This window comes from Trypanosoma conorhini, assembly GCF_003719485.1.
Source record: "Trypanosoma conorhini strain 025E chromosome Unknown Tco_14.4_contig_00248, whole genome shotgun sequence".
In the NCBI taxonomy this organism is placed as follows: domain Eukaryota; phylum Euglenozoa; class Kinetoplastea; order Trypanosomatida; family Trypanosomatidae; genus Trypanosoma; species Trypanosoma conorhini.
In genome coordinates, this window is record NW_021704332.1 from 6,164 (window position 1) to 25,258 (window position 19,095).

The 19,095-nt window shown below is 57.3% G+C and overlaps 7 protein-coding genes across 7 annotated transcripts, besides 13 other annotated features; all 7 read right to left on the reverse strand.

Moving 5' to 3' along the window:
* The first annotated feature begins 552 nt into the window (after positions 1 to 552).
* Positions 553 to 574: a microsatellite.
* Positions 575 to 664: 90 nt separating this feature from the next.
* On the reverse strand, positions 665 to 2,413 carry Tco025E_04695 (nuclear RNA export factor 1/2; the record flags this gene model as incomplete). The annotated part of the gene is made up of 1 exon (XM_029371603.1): positions 665 to 2,413. The coding sequence occupies one exon, from the start codon at positions 2,411 to 2,413 to the stop codon at positions 665 to 667; it is 1,749 nt and encodes a 582-aa protein (XP_029228326.1).
* Positions 2,414 to 2,927: 514 nt separating this feature from the next.
* Positions 2,928 to 2,970: a sequence feature (A-rich).
* A 155-nt stretch (positions 2,971 to 3,125) lies between these two features.
* Positions 3,126 to 3,169: a microsatellite.
* Positions 3,170 to 3,312: 143 nt separating this feature from the next.
* On the reverse strand, positions 3,313 to 5,190 carry Tco025E_04696 (putative phenylalanyl-tRNA synthetase; the record flags this gene model as incomplete). Its single annotated transcript, XM_029371604.1, has 1 exon — positions 3,313 to 5,190. The coding sequence occupies one exon, from the start codon at positions 5,188 to 5,190 to the stop codon at positions 3,313 to 3,315; it is 1,878 nt and encodes a 625-aa protein (XP_029228327.1).
* Positions 5,191 to 5,631: 441 nt separating this feature from the next.
* Positions 5,632 to 5,649: a microsatellite.
* A 62-nt stretch (positions 5,650 to 5,711) lies between these two features.
* Positions 5,712 to 6,416, reverse strand: Tco025E_04697 (uncharacterized protein; the record flags this gene model as incomplete). The annotated part of the gene is made up of 1 exon (XM_029371605.1): positions 5,712 to 6,416. The coding sequence occupies one exon, from the start codon at positions 6,414 to 6,416 to the stop codon at positions 5,712 to 5,714; it is 705 nt and encodes a 234-aa protein (XP_029228328.1).
* Positions 6,417 to 6,684: 268 nt separating this feature from the next.
* Positions 6,685 to 6,705: a microsatellite.
* A 551-nt stretch (positions 6,706 to 7,256) lies between these two features.
* Positions 7,257 to 7,301: a microsatellite.
* Positions 7,302 to 7,338: 37 nt separating this feature from the next.
* Positions 7,339 to 7,375: a microsatellite.
* A 275-nt stretch (positions 7,376 to 7,650) lies between these two features.
* Positions 7,651 to 7,679: a microsatellite.
* Positions 7,680 to 8,167: 488 nt separating this feature from the next.
* Positions 8,168 to 8,199: a sequence feature (GA-rich).
* An 80-nt stretch (positions 8,200 to 8,279) lies between these two features.
* Positions 8,280 to 8,301: a microsatellite.
* A 125-nt stretch (positions 8,302 to 8,426) lies between these two features.
* Tco025E_04698 (nuclear RNA export factor 1/2) lies at positions 8,427 to 10,070 on the reverse strand (the record flags this gene model as incomplete). Its single annotated transcript, XM_029371606.1, has 1 exon — positions 8,427 to 10,070. One exon carries the CDS (start codon positions 10,068 to 10,070, stop codon positions 8,427 to 8,429), a length of 1,644 nt encoding a protein of 547 aa, XP_029228329.1.
* Positions 10,071 to 10,396: 326 nt separating this feature from the next.
* Tco025E_04699 (uncharacterized protein) lies at positions 10,397 to 13,135 on the reverse strand (the record flags this gene model as incomplete). The annotated part of the gene is made up of 1 exon (XM_029371607.1): positions 10,397 to 13,135. One exon carries the CDS (start codon positions 13,133 to 13,135, stop codon positions 10,397 to 10,399), a length of 2,739 nt encoding a protein of 912 aa, XP_029228330.1.
* A 112-nt stretch (positions 13,136 to 13,247) lies between these two features.
* Positions 13,248 to 13,274: a microsatellite.
* Positions 13,275 to 13,334: 60 nt separating this feature from the next.
* Tco025E_04700 (putative ubiquitin activating enzyme) lies at positions 13,335 to 14,807 on the reverse strand (the record flags this gene model as incomplete). The annotated part of the gene is made up of 1 exon (XM_029371608.1): positions 13,335 to 14,807. One exon carries the CDS (start codon positions 14,805 to 14,807, stop codon positions 13,335 to 13,337), a length of 1,473 nt encoding a protein of 490 aa, XP_029228331.1.
* A 330-nt stretch (positions 14,808 to 15,137) lies between these two features.
* Positions 15,138 to 15,192: a microsatellite.
* A 58-nt stretch (positions 15,193 to 15,250) lies between these two features.
* Tco025E_04701 (WASH complex subunit strumpellin) lies at positions 15,251 to 18,799 on the reverse strand (the record flags this gene model as incomplete). Its single annotated transcript, XM_029371609.1, has 1 exon — positions 15,251 to 18,799. One exon carries the CDS (start codon positions 18,797 to 18,799, stop codon positions 15,251 to 15,253), a length of 3,549 nt encoding a protein of 1,182 aa, XP_029228332.1.
* A 247-nt stretch (positions 18,800 to 19,046) lies between these two features.
* Positions 19,047 to 19,072: a microsatellite.
* The last annotated feature ends 23 nt before the right edge of the window (positions 19,073 to 19,095 follow it).

Consider the following 19,095-nt stretch of genomic DNA (forward strand, 5'->3'; position numbering starts at 1 on the left):
GCCCGCTCCTCCCACGGTGGGGGGACGTCCCCAGCCGCCAAAAGCATCACCGCCACACCGCAGAGGAGAGACTAGACGAGGCCCATGCTTCCTCGCCGCACTACACACGCCCAACGGGAAATTCGATGAAAACGAAAATCAAACATTCCTCAACGACAAGGACCATCGCAGCGGGGCAGCAGAGAGGCCCGAGGAAAGGCAGACTTTCAGACTCTTGCGAAAGCAGGGGGGGGGTGGTGGTGGTGGTAAAAGTCGACAAGGTACAGAACAAAGTAAAGACGCCTGTTAACCTGTTACATGGATCATCTATTACGTTTCAATTAGCACGAGGTCAGTGTGCCCCCCCTTCCTCTTCTTGTCCTCCTCCTCTCCGTAACAATGTTTCGCGCCTTCACGATCTCCGCATGTATCCGCTTCCAAGAGCCAATGCAGCACACGCGGTTCCACACAGAAATATCCGTAAAAGCTCAAATAATGCCAAGTCTGAGCAAAAACAAAAAGCACACACACATCACAAAAGTAGCATCTCAAGAACTGGAACAAAGAATGCAGACAACAACGACAACAACAAGAAACAGTCGCAGAAACGCCAAACTCCCATAGTTACGCCTCGAATTGAGGTTGGGTCAAAACACACAGGGGTGGTTGTGAGCTGTTGCCGCTTCTACGACGCTAGTGGCGTGACTCCCGCAGCGGTGCTCATTGCCTCCTCTACGGCGCACCAATTTCCGCCCACCCGGCGCAGCAGTTCCAAGCCTTCCGGTGGAGCCAACCCGAAGCGGTTACCTATGCGGCAAAGTTGAATACTCTCCAGTATGTTCTCCCCTGTCAGTGTGGCGCAGTGCTCATACATGCTCAGGGGTACCCCGCCAATGTCGTCGAGCACCGTCATTAGCTCTGCATCATTGCTCACATGTTGGCTCAGTGCTAAAACCACCTCCGCCGGCACATCTTTTTTCCTGCCAATTAACTCAGCACGACTGCGATCGGTTCTGGGGCTAAACAGGATACGGCACTCACTCACATCAGCTGCTGTGTTAGCGTTAGCCCCTGCCTTATTGGATGCACCCGCCGTCTTCCCCGAAAATGGGTAGAGTGACACCATGTCGTTCGTCACCAACCAACGACCAGCCTCATTTTGCTGAACGGTAAGCACACGTGTGAAGTTGCGATACATGACTACGCGATCGGAGTTGGTCTGGCTTTGCGGTCCGAGGTGGGTCCAGGCCATCATGCCATGCAGCGTCACCACCGTCACCGGCACCTTCATCCCCACAGGCGCGGCCCCAGACAGGTACGTGTTGTCCAGGAACGAGGCGCCTGCACTGCCGTGCACGAAGTGTTGGACAGCAAAGTTTTTGGGGTACAGCCAGTGCTCCAGCTGTGAGCAGACCTTTGTGCGCCCACTCGCCACAACGCTTGACTTCACCCCGTGCAGCAGGTTGTGATTGCTCTCTGTCTGCTTTAGCCGGAGCCCGACGATTTCGCGAATGACGTTGCGCTGCGTGGCTGCTAATGAGGCACCGTTGACGGTTCGCGCCGGCGAACTCACCGCAGCCTCCGGCGACGAGAGGGAGATGGTGAACGTGGCGTTCTGCGCATAAACATCCGAGACCGCATCCACACCCCGCGCGACCCCCGCTGCCTCCCCCGCCTCAAGCGGATTCAGCAGTGAGCATTGGACAAACTGAAGCACGTGCCGCTGTGCCTCGGTGTACTCGGCGGAGGTGGTAAATCGTGGCCACGGCAACAACAGCGGCGGCACCGTGATGGCCTCCCCGTCGAGCCCAAGGAGAAACGGCATTGCCTTCTTCACCTCCGCGCGGTAGCCATCACGCTTTGCCACAGGGTTACCCACAAGCACCAACTCCTGCAAATTTGTGAACTTTTTAAGTTCATGCAACGCATCCATTGTCTTTATATTATTTGCCTCGAGCGAAAGGGCCCGCAGCGACATGTGCAAATCCGCCTTCTCCATCTGTCCCGCCAGGTGAAAAAGGGACGCGATGTCATTTCCCTTTAGCTGCATGGCAGAGGGGGGCGGGACAATGAGTGACTTGATCGTCGAACAGAGGGCGCGGCAGAAGTTCTGCGTGTTAAAGTTAATGGAGTTTGAAACGTCCTTCAGGTCTGGCAGCTTCCTCAGCTCGCTCAGGTCCAACATCCCCGAGGTCGCGTCATACACGCGCAGCTGCTGCTTCTCGAAGACCAGCCTCAGCATCGTCGAGAGCAGGTTTGTCGCCGCATCCGGTGAGCCGTTGCTGGTGACCGCCGCGTCCACCGCGGCTGCCTTCCCGCCCGCCTCCTTCCCACGCACGTGCAGGTACGGGCAGCGCTGATTCGTGCAGGCGCCGCGCTTGAAGTAGAAACAGGGCACATTGTGGGTGTTCTTCTTCTTGTAGGGAGCCGACATGCCTGCCAGCGCCACGCACACGCGGCAAAAGAAAAAGAAAAAAAGGGGGTTATTCCCCAGCGATAGCTCGCCCTCACGCCCCTTGTAATTTTTTCCTTCAAAAAAAAACTTCACGCAGAGTCTAGAGAAGGAAACAAGAACAACAACGACTAGGCGAAAGGTGGAATACACGCAACTCGTCTAGGTGGTTATAGTCTCTTCCTGGGACTCCACTGCGCCTCGGGGTTTGCTTCGCACCGCCCAAGTGATTCCTCCCTCTGCTTCTCTGTGGTTCGACTGTGCAAGAAAGAAAGAAAGAAACCGCCCCTGCGTCTGCGGCCGGCACAACTACAGACCTAAACTACACTGCAGCAACACCACCAGGCAAAGAAGCAAAGAGTTTGCACAGCAGGAGTAACAGCCCACGTGAGGCGCGAAGAAGGGAAAGAAGAGAGTGGAGTACACAAACGCGGAGTCGCCTGGACGAGTTGGGCTTCCTTTTGTTCTACTCCCCAAGTTTCACAAGGTCGCCGTTAAAAAACAAAAAACAAACAAAACAAAACAACAACAGCAAAAAAGATGCAGTCATATTCATTAATGAAAAGAAGAATTCATAAGGAACGTTATTTTAAATTTGCCTTGGTGGTGTGTGTCTGCGTTCCTTGTGGTTGCCCCACACGCTGGGCCGTCGCTAAGCCGCTGGTCACTGCCCCATCCTCCCCAGGACGAAAGGCAACAAACAAGCACACACAAGAGACAGCAGCAACAGCAACAACAGAAAAGATGTCACTCTTTTGCCGCAGCTGGGACAGAGGCCGCAACGCCTATGCGCCCAACTTCTCCGCCCCATATTCCCTGCTTCCTTTCTACACACCTTTTTTTTGTGTTTTTTTTTTCGATTTCCCTCTTCTTTCGCCGTTTTACTGGGCAAATTGAACATTCATCTCCACATATGAGCATGGGAATGGAATATCGTACGCCCGGAGAGTGTTGGGGTGAACGACACCGAAGCCCCCTAGTCGCACCTTCTGACCCTTGCGGTGCAGGAAAATGTCCATGCAGCGTCCAGGAAAAAAGGCGCCGTCAGTTCCCCGCTCCAACGTGTATGCATCCTCTTCTGCCTCGGCAGCAGGGTCACCCTTTCGCGGAACGCCAAGCTTTGTCATGACAAACTCAACCAGACCATGAATGTCCTCAAAGCCACTGTTTTCACTGCAGCAATGCAGTGCGGCAAGGTGGCGCTGGTTGCTTGCCCCACATCTTGGGTAGTCAGAGTGTGGCCTGATAATCGGCGGGAAGTTCTTCTCGTTGTCTATCAGCACCACATCCGAGCATTCAAAGAAGCGCAACGGCAGCGGGTGCGACTTGTTCGCGTTGAGTGTCTTAAGGATGCCCGGCATCAGGGAGGGGCGACAGACCTGAAATTCTACCGTCTGCGGGTTGGCGATGTGCACCGCGACGTCGTCGTCCTCGCGGTTCAGGCGCGCAAACGCCTCGTCGCGGGAACATAACGAAAACGTTAAAAGTTCCGTGTAGCCCGCGTTCGCCACCTCCATGCGGAGGAGATGCGACATTTTACTGACCGGCTGTTGCGTCACCTTGCCCCGCGTGGTGCACTCTACGTATTGGATGTTGTCGTAGCCGTAGGCGATGGCAACGTCCTCCATGAGGTCGGTGGGCCCAAGAACGTCGGGCCGAGTCGGGGGAACCTCAACGACGACGGTGTCGCCCTCCACCTTGGCGACGCGATGCAGCATGCGCGCGAGGAGTGTGCTGCACTGCTGCGGTGAGTCCAGCTTGATACCAATCAGCCGCTCCACCTTTGGAACCGTCACGGACTCGACAACGGGGTCCAGGTTTGGCGTCACAGCCACCGTGGTGCCGTCCGGCGCCGTCTCCTCGTACTTCACCTGCACCGCCTCCACCGTGAACGGGTCCTCGCAGTAGGAGGAGAAGGCACACACTATCTGATTTACCAGTACAGTGGCCTTGTAGTGGTCAGGCGCTGTGCATTCTATAAATATGTTTTTGGTCTCCTTGCTGATGCACGAGTAATCGGAGTTGATGATGGGCGGCAGGGAAAGTACTTTCTTTTTCTCAGCGTCCATGATAACTGGATACTGGCTGAGGCCAGCAAGAAGCGGGACATACTTTGAGATGTGTCGATCCTCCTTGTAGAACTCCGCTAGACCATCCCCAGTGCAGTCGAGCACACGACCCCGCTGGTTAAGCGGCACAAAGCGAATCGTTTCCTTTGGCTTCAGTGTATACACAAAGTCGTGACACCCGATTTTGTCCAAGTCGTGCGTTCCCACGGAGGCCAGGGTCCGACGACGGGCGAGGCCCGAGTGCAGCTTCTCTTGAAAATCAATGAAGCTGCAATAGCTGCGCTCGTTAAAGCGAATGTCCTTCAGCACGGCGCAGACAACGTAGTCGCGGACGTTACGCACCGACTTCTCCACGGTCATCCTGTAAAGTGGGTTGCTGCGGTTCAGCACCCGGAAGGCGGGGGCCTGCATGAATCCGAGGAACACCTTCAGCGCCGCCGCCATCCCCTCCGCACACTGCAGGTCGTAGCGGTTGGCGGGGGTGTCGATTTTGTAGATGACCTCATCGGAGAGCTCCTCCAGCTTGGCGCCCTCGGCAGCCCCCTGTTCGCGGCTGAACATCTCCCGCTCACTCGTGACGTCGTCTAGCTCCACGCCAAACTCAAAGCAGACATCCTCGAATTGCTCCTCCGTGTACTTCTTCCCAATGAGGTCAAACAAGTAATCGCGTGCAACGGCGAGAGTTGGCATGGCGTCACTGTCCCTCCTTGGCTCTTTACTTATTTGTTATATCAAACGATATTTATTATTTATATATGTGTATGTACGTATGATATTAGTGTTTTTTTTTAAACAAGGAAAATATACGACTTGCCTACACACTGCTAGATCCTCTTCAGATTTTGTACAGACAGCCAACTGCGGCAAGTCATGGGGAAAGGCAAGCAAAGGCGGCGACGACGGCGGTGGTGCAGGACGCGAAAGGGGCAGGCAAACCATCGTCCTCCACATCCTCCGTCCTCCGGCGCAGATGCCGCGAGGAAGAAGACAAACAAAACAAAGCAAAGCAGCACACGCACCTCACAGTGCAGGGTAAAGCAGAGTAGCTCGCTGATGCCTCCACCACTCCTCCTTTCCCTCGCCCCCAACTACAAGCTGAGAATGAGGGAAAAAAACACTCAAGGGGGCTTTACACACACACACACACACTCTTCTTTCTTTTCTACTTAATATATACACGCATACACCACAAAGGTACTTTTGAAAAGAAATCACTTCCGCCTTTTCATCTGCAGTAGTTCGTGAATACGACCGCGTATGGCGTCCTTCTCCATGTCCTCGCCGGTGCCCGCAGAGGCCAGCGCCGCTGACTTTGTCTCGAGTGCTCTGCGCTTCGCCTCCGCCGCAACGGTGCGGTTCTGAAACTGTTCAATGCGCCTGAGAGGGTCGTGCCGCTCCTTCTGCAGCATGTCCAACTCCTTCCGGAGCTGCGCCGCGTCGCTTGTCGACATGAACCCCGTCACGACCTTCTTTTCCTTCTCTGCCGCATCCGCCGCCCCCGCGCCGGCCGACGGGACTCCTTCGTCGCGCCCACGCTTGCGCCCACTGCCTGCCTCCTCCTTCCTAAAGGCGAGTGCGCCACTCCGCACAAGCGACGAGGCAACGCCTGCCACCTCGGCGTTCCCGGCGGAGGCGGAACCGTCGGCCCGCCCCGTTTTTGCCTCGGCAGCAAATATGTTCTCCACCTGACGGAACTTTGCCAGTTGGCCGCCAACGCTGTCGGCGGAGGCCGCGAGGACGAGGTCATCGTACCGGCGCTGCTCCTGGTCTCGCCGCAGCTCCTCGCCACGCTCGGTGGCCGCCTTCTTCTGCGCCGCCTCCGCCTCCTGCCGCTGCTCCACCTTGCTGAGGTTGCGGTACGTCAGCGGGTGGAAGCTCTTGTGGCGGTTGATGTCCTTCTTGTGGGCGGCGTACATTGCGTCAGCGGCACAGGAAACGAAACTACAACTGACACCACAGAGAAATTATGTGGGCGTGTGTACGAATGCGCCCAGACAAAAAAAAGAGAAAACGGGCGGGGTGAAAGAGGCAGATTCTCAACCGCAGCAAACAAACAACCGAATGCAGCAGACGCACACGGGCAGGGATGTAATCTGACGCCCAAGCGCGACAACACATGTCAGTGGGCAAGCGAAGTTTCAATAATAAATATTACATGTGATTGAATGTTACCGCCCTCTCCGCCACACACACACACACACGCACGGCGGCAGTAGCACAGGCGTCCCCCATAAATAAATAAATGTATTTAAAAGAAAAAGCAACATCCCGATAGAATGAAAGAAAAAATATATACCTGTGCGGCGTTCCATGCCTTTTTTTTTGGGTTTGTTTTTGTGGCCACCGCGGCCGGTGGTAACGTGAAGGGGTTGTCATCCTCCACCGCATCACCGCGCCACTGTGCCCTCCGTCTGAGCGGATATGTCTTCTTCTGGCGGCCGCAGGCGGCAGAGACCGCACCGTCTGGCTGCTCTCAGGCAACCGCCAAGACGTCGGGTTATTACTAACAACAGTAATGCCTTTTTTTTTTTCGTCTTTCTTGTCCATCATCACCACCTCCACACGCCCCGGCGATCTGTCGCCGACTGCGCAAACGGGTCCACTGAAAGAAAGAGAAAAAAAAATCGGGAGGGACGGGACAAGCCATCGCGGCTGCCAGCGGCCCCGCCTCACAGCACCTCACCTCAGTCTGCTCCACCTCCGCCCTCTCCCAGCGTCCCCGCCGCCGAAGCGCATGCACAAGCCACTCCACCCCCTTTTTTTTATATTTATTATTATTTTTTTTTTGTAGTTTTTTTTTTGTATGGGTGTTTGCGCACCACCAGTGCCGCACTTTTTTCTCCTTCTCCCCCTCCCCCCCCTCTCCCCTCTCTCCAGACGCTCACGCACAAGGGCGGTGAGTTCGTGGGCGCAACGTCACGGCTCCCCGCCCTCGCACCAACGCCACCACACGGGCGCGCAAATGCGCAATGCGCTGACCGTTGCGGGTCAATACTCCACCGGTGCCAGCGGCAGAGGCGACGCTGCGACGCCCCCGCCCCCGCAGAAGGCATACGCACGCGAAAGAAAAGGAAGCCCCTGCGGTTTCCCGCGACTGCGCAAGAGACAGCAATGGTTTCCATCAGGGATGCACACCACATGCGTTGGAGCCACACACACATACACACACGCACACACACGCCGCCCTCTCTCTCACCGGAAGTGTGTACGAGTTGAAGTGCAAACATGCACCCCAGCGGAAACACACTTCCGGCGAGCGCGTCGTGGTGGGGGAGGGAGTCAGGGGACAGGCACGGCAGTGCGGCGGGTAAAGGACGTGGCTGCACCGCAGTATTAATAATAATGGCAAAACAAAAAAACGGCGGTGAAACAGAGACAGGGAGGCGAAGCAAGACAAAACCGCAAGGGGCCGCGAGGTTTGACCCGCCTCTCCAGAGAAAAAAAAGAGAAAGAATAAGAAGGACGATGATCGTAGATTCGGTCACTGCAAAGCCTAAAAGGAAAGCGACACAAAACGTCTACCTTTATAAGAAGTACCACCACCACCACTGAGCCACAACGTCTCCAAGAGTCGGGATAGAGATGAAGCGGCGACAGCAGCAGATAATAAATTACAACAGGGAAAAAGAAGAAGAAGCATTGAGGAAGAGAATAACTGTGCACACACAGGGATAGAGAGAGAGAAAGAGAACGGGAAAGTAAGACTAGACGCAGCACACCGCATCCTTGCAGTTCTGGAACGCTGCCTGATCCTCCAACGCGGGCACTTGTAGGCGAACATATATATATATATATATATATGCCCTGGCACCAACCTTCCTTGTTTTGGGTCAACGCCCCTCGCCGGCACATTCATAAAAACAATTCCTCACCAACATAACGTACTCAATTAAAGCTAATTTATTTCTAAATAACTTTCGCGCCCGCTACCCCTGCAGAAGGGACTGCATGGCTGCACGGTCCTTCAGAGCCCCTTCTACGCGGTCCGCCGGCAACGTCGGGAGGTGACTCGTGATAAACGCTTGTACATCCGCGTCGCTGCCAAAGTGTTCAATGACGCTTCGCATGACTTCCGGCGTGGAATTCGGCAGGTAGCGCCGCCGCATAACTTCCACCCTCGTCGCTTGGTTCGCAAAGAACAAAGGGGAACTCGCTGACCCGTCGTCTTGCAACAGTGCACGGTCGGGGCGCATAAACACCATATCATTTTGAATGGTCCACATGTTATTGACGCTGTCCCAAAGAAGCGACATGGTGCGATCAAAAAAGGACGTGAGGAAGGGCGCCGCGTCCCGTGGAATCAAGTCTGCCCCATCAGCGCCCTTTGGGGACCAATGCCAAAGGAGTCTGCCATGCACACTCAGTACGCACGTCGGCACTTTCATGTTGTGGGAGAGAAAAACGACATTGGCGTTTCCGTTAAGTTCATGTGAAACGCTGATGAACTTCTTTTCACCACCGCCAAGAGTCTGAAGGGCCAATGACGCCTTGGCGCGGCCGAGGGAGACATTACGCAAAGAGTGCACATCAGTGTGGAGGTTTCGCCACGGGATTTGCTTTCGAAGAATCAAGAAGTCGTTGGCCATGATGTTGCGTTGCTGCGGGCTCAGGGAATGGCAGTTGTGCGCGGCGTCAAACGGCAGACGTCGCGGGATAGGCTCCTCCGCCCGGCTCAGGCTGCACACCACACTCGGGCTGTATAAGTTAACCAGGGCATCGTAGTTGCGCGATGCAGCGGCGGCGAAGACATTACTCTCAAGAAAGCGCAGCACGCCAACTTGGGCCTCATTAAGGGCTACAGGCACGGGATTGGGCAGGCGCATGAGTCCGCGATCAACCAGTTCACCGTCGAGCATCATAAGCTTTGGCAGACCCTTGATCACCTGCGCCCTGTATTCGCCGCGCTTCGTCACAGGGTTGTCCCGCAGCAGCAGCTCCCCCAAACCCTCGTACCGCTTCAGCGGGCCCAGAAAGGTGAGGTCGGAGATGTGGTTGCCAGTTGCAGAGATGGCAGTCAGCCCACGGTACACGTCCGCCGCCTCCAGCGCCGCCAAGAAAACGGTTAACTTCCGTATGTTGTTGTCGTTCAGCACGAGAATGCGAAGGGAGTTGCCGACCTTTTTTTTGATCACGTCGACGAGGCTCTTGCAAAATGTCACACTGTTGAAATCTACGCTGTGCTGCACGCTGAGCAGGTCCGGCGACTCCTTGAACCGCGAGAGATTCAGCATGCCAGAGCTCGGGTCAAAGATGTCCACCGCGGACTTTTGGAAGAGGAGGTCCAAGAGGGTTGTCATCACCGACGTGGATGCGCCGTCGCGGCCAGCGGCGTTGCTGTTACTGTTACTGTTATTGTTCCTCTTTCCCGCCCCGCTGCCGCCGCCACCACCACCGCCACCGCCGCCACCACCACCACCACCGCCACCGCCGCCGCCGCCGCCGCCGCCACCTCGCCCATACCCGCGGGCGAAGCGCCCACTGGGAGCATTATCGTTCTGTTGGAAGCCTCCACGGCCCGGTCCCCAGCGGCCCCCACCCCTGCCACGGTTCTTACTGTACGGACGGCTCATGCCTGCAAAGACACCAACTTCTGCCTCTTACTTTCCCTTATTAGCCTCTAACTTACGACAAGACGTCAGCGTGACTGCGTTACAACAGGGAGGCAGCAGAAAAGAATGAGAAGAGAAAAGGAGTGGGTTGAGATGAAAAAGCAAAACAAAAAACAAAACATCCGCCCCAGCCAACGACACCCAACAAGGAAACATCCAATACTCTGTACACCAACGACACTTTTCAGGAACAACCCCCCGCCTTTTTTTTTTGCCCCCTGCCTTTTTCGTGTCGTGTGTCGCTTCCTCCTGCCTTCGGTTTTGCAGTGTGGGCGCGTGGCTCTGCCTCATGGCAGGCGCTTCCGCCTTGCAATCCTCATCAGGGTTGCGTCGTGCAACTCATGGCCGGGCAACTGCCAGAGGTAGTGCTGCAGCGTGTCGTCGGGCGCGTACGCGTACGGCGTGTTTTGGCAGCGGAGCCACAAAAACACGGTTGAGCCAATCGCCATGACTTTGCTCCAGTTCACGATGGGAACTCCAGTCGTGGGCGACAACTCCACCGTCTGCCCCTTCGCCTCCTCGCTGCGGAAAAGCACGCCAAGAAGTGGTGCGAGCAGCGGAATCATCGGCGCCTGCGACTCTTCCGGGGCGCGGCTGCTAATGCAGGAAAACGAAGAAGGGCTCGCTTGGGAGGCAAACGGGTCCATGAGGTTCTGCAGCGCCGCAAACTCTCGTCGCTCCTCATCGCCTAACATGCCGTGAGGCTCAACCCGTCTTTGGTACAACTCCTCCAGCGCCGCCACCGCAGGGTGCTGCAGACCGCCCAACACAGCCGAGGCCATTTCATAGTTTTGCTGATCGTACAGCCAACGGCACAGGCGAATGGCTTGCCTCATGGCCTTTTGGCACTCGGACCATCGCGCCGGGCTCACAATCACAGCCGTCGCCCATCGCTGCACGTGGGAGGAGTAATCAATCAACCGCGATAAGTACGTAGGCACACTCATGCGCATGGTTTCATCGCACCACGCATTGTTGAGTAACTCGCGCAAGCGAATATCGGCAAACAACTTAAATGAGAGAAGGCATAACTGCATTGCAAGTATTTCCGCCCCCAGTGCCGTAAATGCAAGCGCCGTTTGATGTCTATCCCTTTTTAGACACGCTTCGTGCAAGGCTGCCCCGACGCCATCCTCCGCTTGCGCCCCACCAGCCTGTTGTGTTGACGCCGGCAATAGGGTGCCTAACGGCTTCACGGGCGCTGTTAAACGCGGTTGGCAGCAGACGTTCTGACTGCCCTCGTTCGGCCCCATGCAAGTTTCTTCTACGGTGCGCTCAACAAACGCGGACAACTCGTTGAGACGCGGTGCAACTTCGGCATTCACGACAGGGAAACCTTCCAGTATTTGTTGCGTGGCCGTCGCTGGCGGCAGTGCCGCGTCCCAGTCGGCGGGATGGGCGTTGCGTGAGGAATGCCCCAGCGGAGGTGTGACACGCAGCCCCCGCAAAAAACGTCGGAGACGCTCCAGGAGAGCGTACGTCACATCCGCCTCATGATATATGCAGTAGGCAGTCATAAACTGGACGATGCGGCGCTGCAGAAACACGCGGCGGCTGTCATCCAAAAGCACTTCCTGCTGTACGTGGCGAAACAGGCGGATCAGTCGCACGAGCAACACCTCCGGCGTCACGAACAAAGAGGCGAGGACTATGAAGGTGTTGGTGTAGTTCATGAGCGGCATTCCCATGGTGAAAGGGACGTCCGTCTCGGCAAGAATGAGGACCTCAATGAGGAGATCCAACGACCCACCAACAGCGGAGCCGCACGAAGCTGCGCTATCGCTGTCGCGCTGCGTAGGTGTGTGCTCCTGCGACCTCGGCTGCCGCATCAACGGCTCCAGACGATAATCTCTTCGCCGGCAGTTAACCTCCCGCCAGGGAAGGCTGTCGTTGAGGAGCTGCCTGCGTCGCACAGTCTCCATCACGAGGAGCAACAAGTCATCACTCGTCATGGCGTACGTCGGTGACGACAGCGCCTCCGGCCTTTCCTGCTGCGCCGACGGAGTTGGGGCCAAATAACGACGCTGACGCTCTTGCTGCTGCTGCTGCTGCTGCTTTCGATGATAATGGTACAGGCAGCTTTGGAGTTGTTGCTCCGCCAACGGTAAGTGCATCCTAAAGGAGCGTTGTGCCTCGCCGTATCCATTGGCGGAGAAGAAAGCCGCCACAAATCCGTTAACATCGGACTCAAGTCGAAGTTCTCTCAAGCAATCAAATAGACGTGCACTAGGGCCCGTCGTGTCCGCCTCGCCCACACCTTTGCCCTTGTGGACGTGAGTAAAGGAAATGCTGCTGGTGAGACGCGACGTCGCCCGCTCGTACTCTTCCATGCTTCGCTGAATAGCCTGGTTCATGTCCAACACGGTTAGGGGGGGAGGTGCGGCATCTCTACTGCAGTTTGCCGCCGTTTGGGGAATCGTCGGCGACGCAGCGGCACCCGGGTCGCGGTGTCGTCGCCTCAATTTCTGTTGCGCGTCAACCACAGTGAGGGGAAACGGAGTATTTGAATTGTAGTACGGGTAGCGGGCGAATAAAGTAGATGCCCATGAGGCTTCCGCGTCTGAGCCGGAAGGAGGCGAGGCCGGAGTCGGCGACTTGCCAGGCGTGAGGGCGCCCCTGCCTTCCGTACTGCCCGGCGACAAGGGGGGCGTAGCGGCGGAAGGCCACACCCCACCGCTTCCCCGCACTTCAGCCGTCGCAGGGCAGCTGGTGGTGCCTGGTCGCCGGACTGGGCGCCGCACGACGCCCTCAAGCGGGCGCGGCGCCCCCGCAACGGGGCTCGCCGGTGCGCCTTTCCCGTCGCTCTCGGTGCTGGACGACGACGACGACGGCGGCGGCGGCGGCGAGAGGGGCGAGGAGAGCGCTTCCCACTGCGTCGGGGAGCACACAACGAAGCGGCCGTCGGCCACCGGCGAGCGCTGCATGGGCGCCAGGACGCCCACCGCGAGTGGTCTGCCGCTCGCGGGAAAGTGACAGCGGGGGAGAGGCGGCACGGCTGAGAAGGGCGGGGGCGCGCATTGCAGCATATTCGCGCGGCAGCGGGCGGGGGGAGCAGCGAGGAGGAACAGGGGACCCACGCATACGCCCAGAGCGTAGGTGCAACGGGGGGAGGGGAAGGCCGACCACAACGAGGGACGCAAAGAAAAAAAAGAAAAGAAAAAAAAGCAGGGGGTCTCGCCCATATACGACGCCGTTGCCTGCTGCAGCCAAGAGAACGCTGCTCGATTAGTAAAAAGGAAAGCTGTTGTCCGCCTCCTGGTGGTACCGGTTAAGTCCCCCGTCCACGTTCAAAAAGCGATATCGCCGCGTTGCGGCGTCGACGCCGCCACCGTCCCCCGCGCCGCAGTGTGGCTCAAGCGACAGGAGAATTTGGGTGGCCTCGGCCGACCAGACCCCTCTGCGGCAGAGCACAAAAACCGTCACGCAGCCGTCGGTGCCAGGGAGGTGGCAACTGGCAAACCGATCCCACTCCTCCCTCAGCACACCGTCAAGCTGCCACTTCTTGAGCTGCGTCAGCGGCAGTGAGACGGCGGTGGGGAGGTGGGCCATGTCGTACTGCTGTCGCACACGCACATCGAGTAAAATCAAGCCGTTTGCCGCAGCGGACGCCCCCGCGCGTTGAAGACATGCAAAGAGCTCCTTCGGCGAGCTTCGCGCCTCTGCGAGAAGGCGCTGCGCACTCAACGCAGAGCCAGACACACAGGACGCCCCAATGTACTCGGGACGCTCCGCCAAGAGCTGCTGTAGCCCGCTACTGTTGTCCGCCGCATCGCCACACGCCGGGCATGACGCTTGTCGACCACGAAGCTGCACAACGCGCATGCGGAAGCGGAGCCCATCAAAGACAAGCATGCGCCCCGAAAGCACATCCCCGGCCTGCGCCAAAATCTTCAGCACCTCCATCGCCTGCAAGCTACCGATGCAGCCAGGCACCGGACCCATAACACCTGTGTCGTTGCAGCTGCCGACCGCCTCTAGCGGCGGGGGAACAGGAAAAAGGCAGCGCAGACATGGGCCACCGTTATACCCATACACCGACAGTTGACCATCCCAGCGCATCGCACTGCCGCTCACGACAGGTTTTTGCTGTCGGGCGGCGGCGTCATTAATTAAATAGCGCGCCGCAACGTTGTCCGTTCCATCCACCACGACGTCACAGTCCCGCACAAGATCCTCCGCGTTGGATGCGTCGAACATCAACGGCAGGGGAACAACCACAGTGTCTGGGTTAATTGCATTACATGCACTTGCCGCGCTCTGCACCTTTTTCCACCCGACGCGGTCGGTTGTGTGTATCACCTGGCGGTGCAGGTTGCTCAGCTCCACCACGTCAAAGTCGACAATCTGCAGCTCACCCACGCCGGCGGCCGCAAGGAAAAGCGCTATGGTGCTTCCCAAGCCGCCCGCACCCACCAGCAGCACACGCCCGCGGCGGATGCGCTCCATGCCGGTGGCGCCGACGCCCTCCACCATCATCTGCCGCGAGTAGCGCTCCACATCTGCCTTCGTTAACGACTCCGCCGCGCTAACAAAAGACTTCCACATGCCACCCACATTTTCTTTGCGTGCAACGTGGCCGCCGTCGGTCACGGCTTGCGGCGCCGCGGCGCCGCGGCTTTCGCTCAGCCGGCGCTCGAGTTCCTGCAGCCTGCGCCGCGTCGCCGCCACTTCCAGCTCCAGCGCAGTTGCGTCCTCCATTTCGCAGAGAAGGCGCCCCAGCGTCGGTGCAACACCCGAGCAGCCCAATCAGCCCGCAAGATAAACTACACACGCGCAAAAATAAAAGTAAAAAAGAGAAACAAAGGCGCAAGGGAAAGGGCGACGAGTGATGCTGCTACTGCTGCTGTGCACGCCTTGCGTGTCTCCAGCGAGGGCACAACACACGTCTCTCAGATCCGCACCAAGAGGGGCTCGCGCCGTCCTCTTGCCTCCTTCGGCACTCGGCGACAGAAGCGAACCTTCCCACTCGACTACTCACGCACCCCAAGAATCCGGGCAACACGGAAACAATAAGCAAATGATAATAACCAACAACAACAAAAACTCTCGCACGCCCACCAAAAAAACAACAACCACAACGACAGGCGTAGCGGCAACACAACAACGGGGATGACGCCCGTACAGCTTGGCAACGGCGCAGGCTACCTTTTTTTGCGCTGCGTAGGCAGACGAAACTCCCCACAGAGAGTGGCGGGAAGTGAGCGGTGAAGTTCGATAATGGGCAGGCCGGAGGCCGCCGCCAGTTTGTGTATCACGTGCGTGAGGGTCTCCGACTCCGTCGGGAGGACGTCCTCCTGCTGGCGGGCGCCCTTTTGCTCAAAGGAGCACACGTACACGCGAACCGCCTGCGACAGGTGATTCAGGAAGAGCACCAACTGGTCCGAGTGGAACTGTTTCAGCAGGAGTGAGAGGCCCTGGGCAAACGCCTCCGGGTCGAGCAAGTCCTTCGAGAGGTTCGGCAGCATGGAGGAAACGGCCGCGTCGTAGCGCATCTTCGGCACACTGCGCAGCGTGAGGGCGAGGAGATGGAAGACGAAAGACGGGATAGGCCCCGACGTCACGTACACCTTAGACAACGCGTCGCTGACGCCGACGCAGTCCAGGAAGGGGGATATGACGGCGATGGCGTCGTCCGGAATCGGGTGGGAGCCCGGGTCATGGTAGTGGTGGCGCAGGTCCATCAGCAGCGCCTCGTTCGCCGTCGCGAGGGCGGCGAAGAGGGAGCCGCTGTTCAGCTTGCAGAAGGAGCGCAGCTCACTCGCAAGCATCGCGCGCATGAGTTGAATACGCCCCACACGGACCAAAATCTTCGCGAGCTCCGCGAAGTGACCGCCGCCGCCGCTGCCGCCGCCAAAGGCCTCCAGGAGCTTGGCGTAAATGTGCACGGCGTTTGGCGGCGTCCCACTGGCCGGGCACAACTCTCTACCGAGCTCCGCAACAACCTCCTCCACCGGCTCGAGTGCCGCACGAATAGACTTCAATGCCAGCTGCAGGTCCTTTGCAAGCACAAAACACATCAGTCGATCCAGCGCCCCGAGGCCCATGGATCCAATGGCGTTGCAAATGCTGGTAAAGGTGCGCGTCCCCACAATCTCTCGCAGAGATTCGCGCTCGTACCAGGAGCCGTACGCCGTTAAAAAGACAGAGCGCATTGGATCAGTCATTGTGAGCAGGTGCTGCAAGATTCTCCCAAGAAAACTGTACGCGGCCTTCTCCTTGTTGCGTGGAAAGTACGGAATAGGGATGCTGTCGGATTGATACTGCGATTTCCAGGGGTACAGCTTCTTTTGCATAAAGGCATTGCACTCCATCTCCACATTGAAGTTAACGATGCGGGAAAACTCCTCCAGCCAAATACGGAGTCCGTGAACATTGACGTAGTCCTGAATGTACTCAAAGGAGGCTCGGATGCCGTTCAGTTTTCGTGCGAGGCCAGCAAGCTCATCATCAAAGCGGCTCGCCGAGATGGGGTTGTTTCGGTCAAACAACAAAGAGTGATGCAGGACGTGTGTGATCTGTCGCACAAGCTCCTTACGAATACCATCTTCCAAGAGTTGGTGCGAGTCCACCTGAATCACACCCACAAGTGTGCTTTCCATCGCAAGAATGCCACTGGCATACCTGGCGATGTCAGCGGTGAGGGCAGAGAGCGTACGTCGGAGGTCTAACTGACTCTCATTCTTCATCTCTCTGCGCAGCAGCTTCGTCGGGCACTCGCGGAGGTCGTCAGTCAAGATCTTCATAATCTGCCGCAGCACGTCAAAGATGGAGGTTGGAATGACATGCAGGACTCTTCGGGCGAAGGTCACTAGTTCACTGGAGTAGTACTCCGAGGTTGTTTCCAGCGCCGCCAACAGACGTGCGTCATTCTGCGCACCCTGATCAATACGGTTACACGGCAGCTCCAGCATAGACGCCAGTTTCACAAAGACGGCACGCATTTGCACAGCAAGATCTGGTTGCTGCTTAATCTTCATTTGAATGGCATCCACAAAGCAGCCGTATGTGGCCACAAGCTCCCAGGCATAGGACAAGTCGCCCACCGTGGCGATCGTAATGAGCACTTTGTTCTCAATGTTAATGTACCGTATCATCTGGCGTAGAAGAAAGCGTGTGTCCTGCACAAACTGAACAACTTGCAGATTGCTGTCAATCTGATGAAACTCCTGTACATTTTCAAGCGCTTTGATTAATTTTTGAATTTTTCGGCTGGCTGTGACACTGTCGTTGTACTCCAGCCCCTGAATACGTTCAGAGATCTCTGTAAACCACGCCTGCAGCTGTGAATCACGCACGTTATCGCCAAGCACATGCTCCCCTGAGAAAAAGGTGGCCAACTTTGACATCTTCTCTGCCCCTTCCTCGCGCGAGGACTCCCACTTGGTGCGTTTCTGCCGCAGCAGGGTGGTGAACATGGCACGGAGCGTGAACTCCAGCTGCGCCGTGCGTAGCAGCAGCGTGATGATATCGTCCTCCGTGACGGCCCCCGCGACCATGTCGTAGCTCCTTCGATACTTCTCAAGGCAGCGACTACCGGGGGCGCCGCGGGTTGTGTGGAGGATAAACCATCGCAGCACCACGTTGGCCTCTCGGATGCGAGGCAGCAATGCGGAGTGAATGTTGTCCAGAACGTACTGCTCCGTCAGCACACCCTCCCGCAGGACGTCGCCGATGGAGGTGTTGAGGGAGGCCATGCCAGTCCGCATCCGCGCCAGGTGGTAGCCCACATTCTCCGTAGCCACGGTCCCACTTATGGCGGCGCTGGCCGCCTTGAAATCCTGCCACGCCAGCGTGAGATCCACCGTAAATCCCATGTAGTAGTTTATCACCCAATTGTCTGCAAAGTGCTTATCCACAATCTCTCGCATCACAGGCCCCTCTTGGTGCAGTATCTCTGGACGGAAAAAGAGAAGCACGTACAGGGCAGCTCCCTGCAGCGCCAAGGCGGCACTGCGGTGCTCGGGCGCAGGATAATTGTACGCCATCTGGTAAATGTCATCCGAGCGAATACGCCCCAAAATCATTCCCACCACCTCCTTGTCAATCGGCACACGACTAAAGTACGCCACAGGATAACACTCCGGTAACGCCTGCTCAGGCTCATAGCCGGTTGCGCGGCAGAGGTTGGTGACCTCAACCATGTTTGCCTCACCGGCGCCCTTGTAACGAATGTAACTCACAAGAAGGTTTTCTCGCGTCCTTCCCCCAATTTTGCGATCTAGCAGTAGCAGCATAACACCGTAGAGCTGCAGAATCTCACAGATGAGCTGTTTGCCGTCAAGATTAACCAAAATTGACTCTAGCGTTTGCGAAATGTACATTCCCTCCCGTATCTCCTCTATGAAGCGGTTTAGCTCCATCACGTACCCGTAGACGCCGCGGAAGAGCTTAAAAAAACGGTCAAGGAGCTCCATGTGGGTGCTGGCAAACACCTCGTCCTTTTGAAGCAGCTCAATGGAGCTCTGAATGCGTTCTTCAAACGCATCCTGCGCCTTGAAGTAGCGAAAGTCACTAATGAGGGCGGCGTACTCCGTCTCCTCGGGGCGGATGAACTCGAGCGGAATGTGCTCCGAGAGGCGCAGGATCTCGGCGATGATGCTGCTTCCCCGCGCCGCCAGCTGAAGAGCATTTTGCCCACAGTCGTCATTCAAGAACTCCGAACGATGCTTCTTCCATTTCTCACGGTTCATCTCTCCCCCGCCGGGAACTGCCGCGCAGCTATGAAAATCAGTGAATGATGTGTGGCTCCCTTTCTCCTGGCTGCCTCTCCCAGCGGGTTTGCCCTCCTCCGCCTAGTCTTTGCCCCTGCTGCTTTCTTTCGCCCCGTGCTACAGTGTGAGGGGAGGCAGAAGCAGAGTGAGAGTGAGCCGGGCCAAGCGTACCCTCCCCCCGTGCATGCACAGAACACAGAGAGCACGAGCACACACAGAGGGAGGAAGAGAGAGAGAGAGAGAGAGAGAGAGGGAGGGGAGGGGAGGGAACGAAC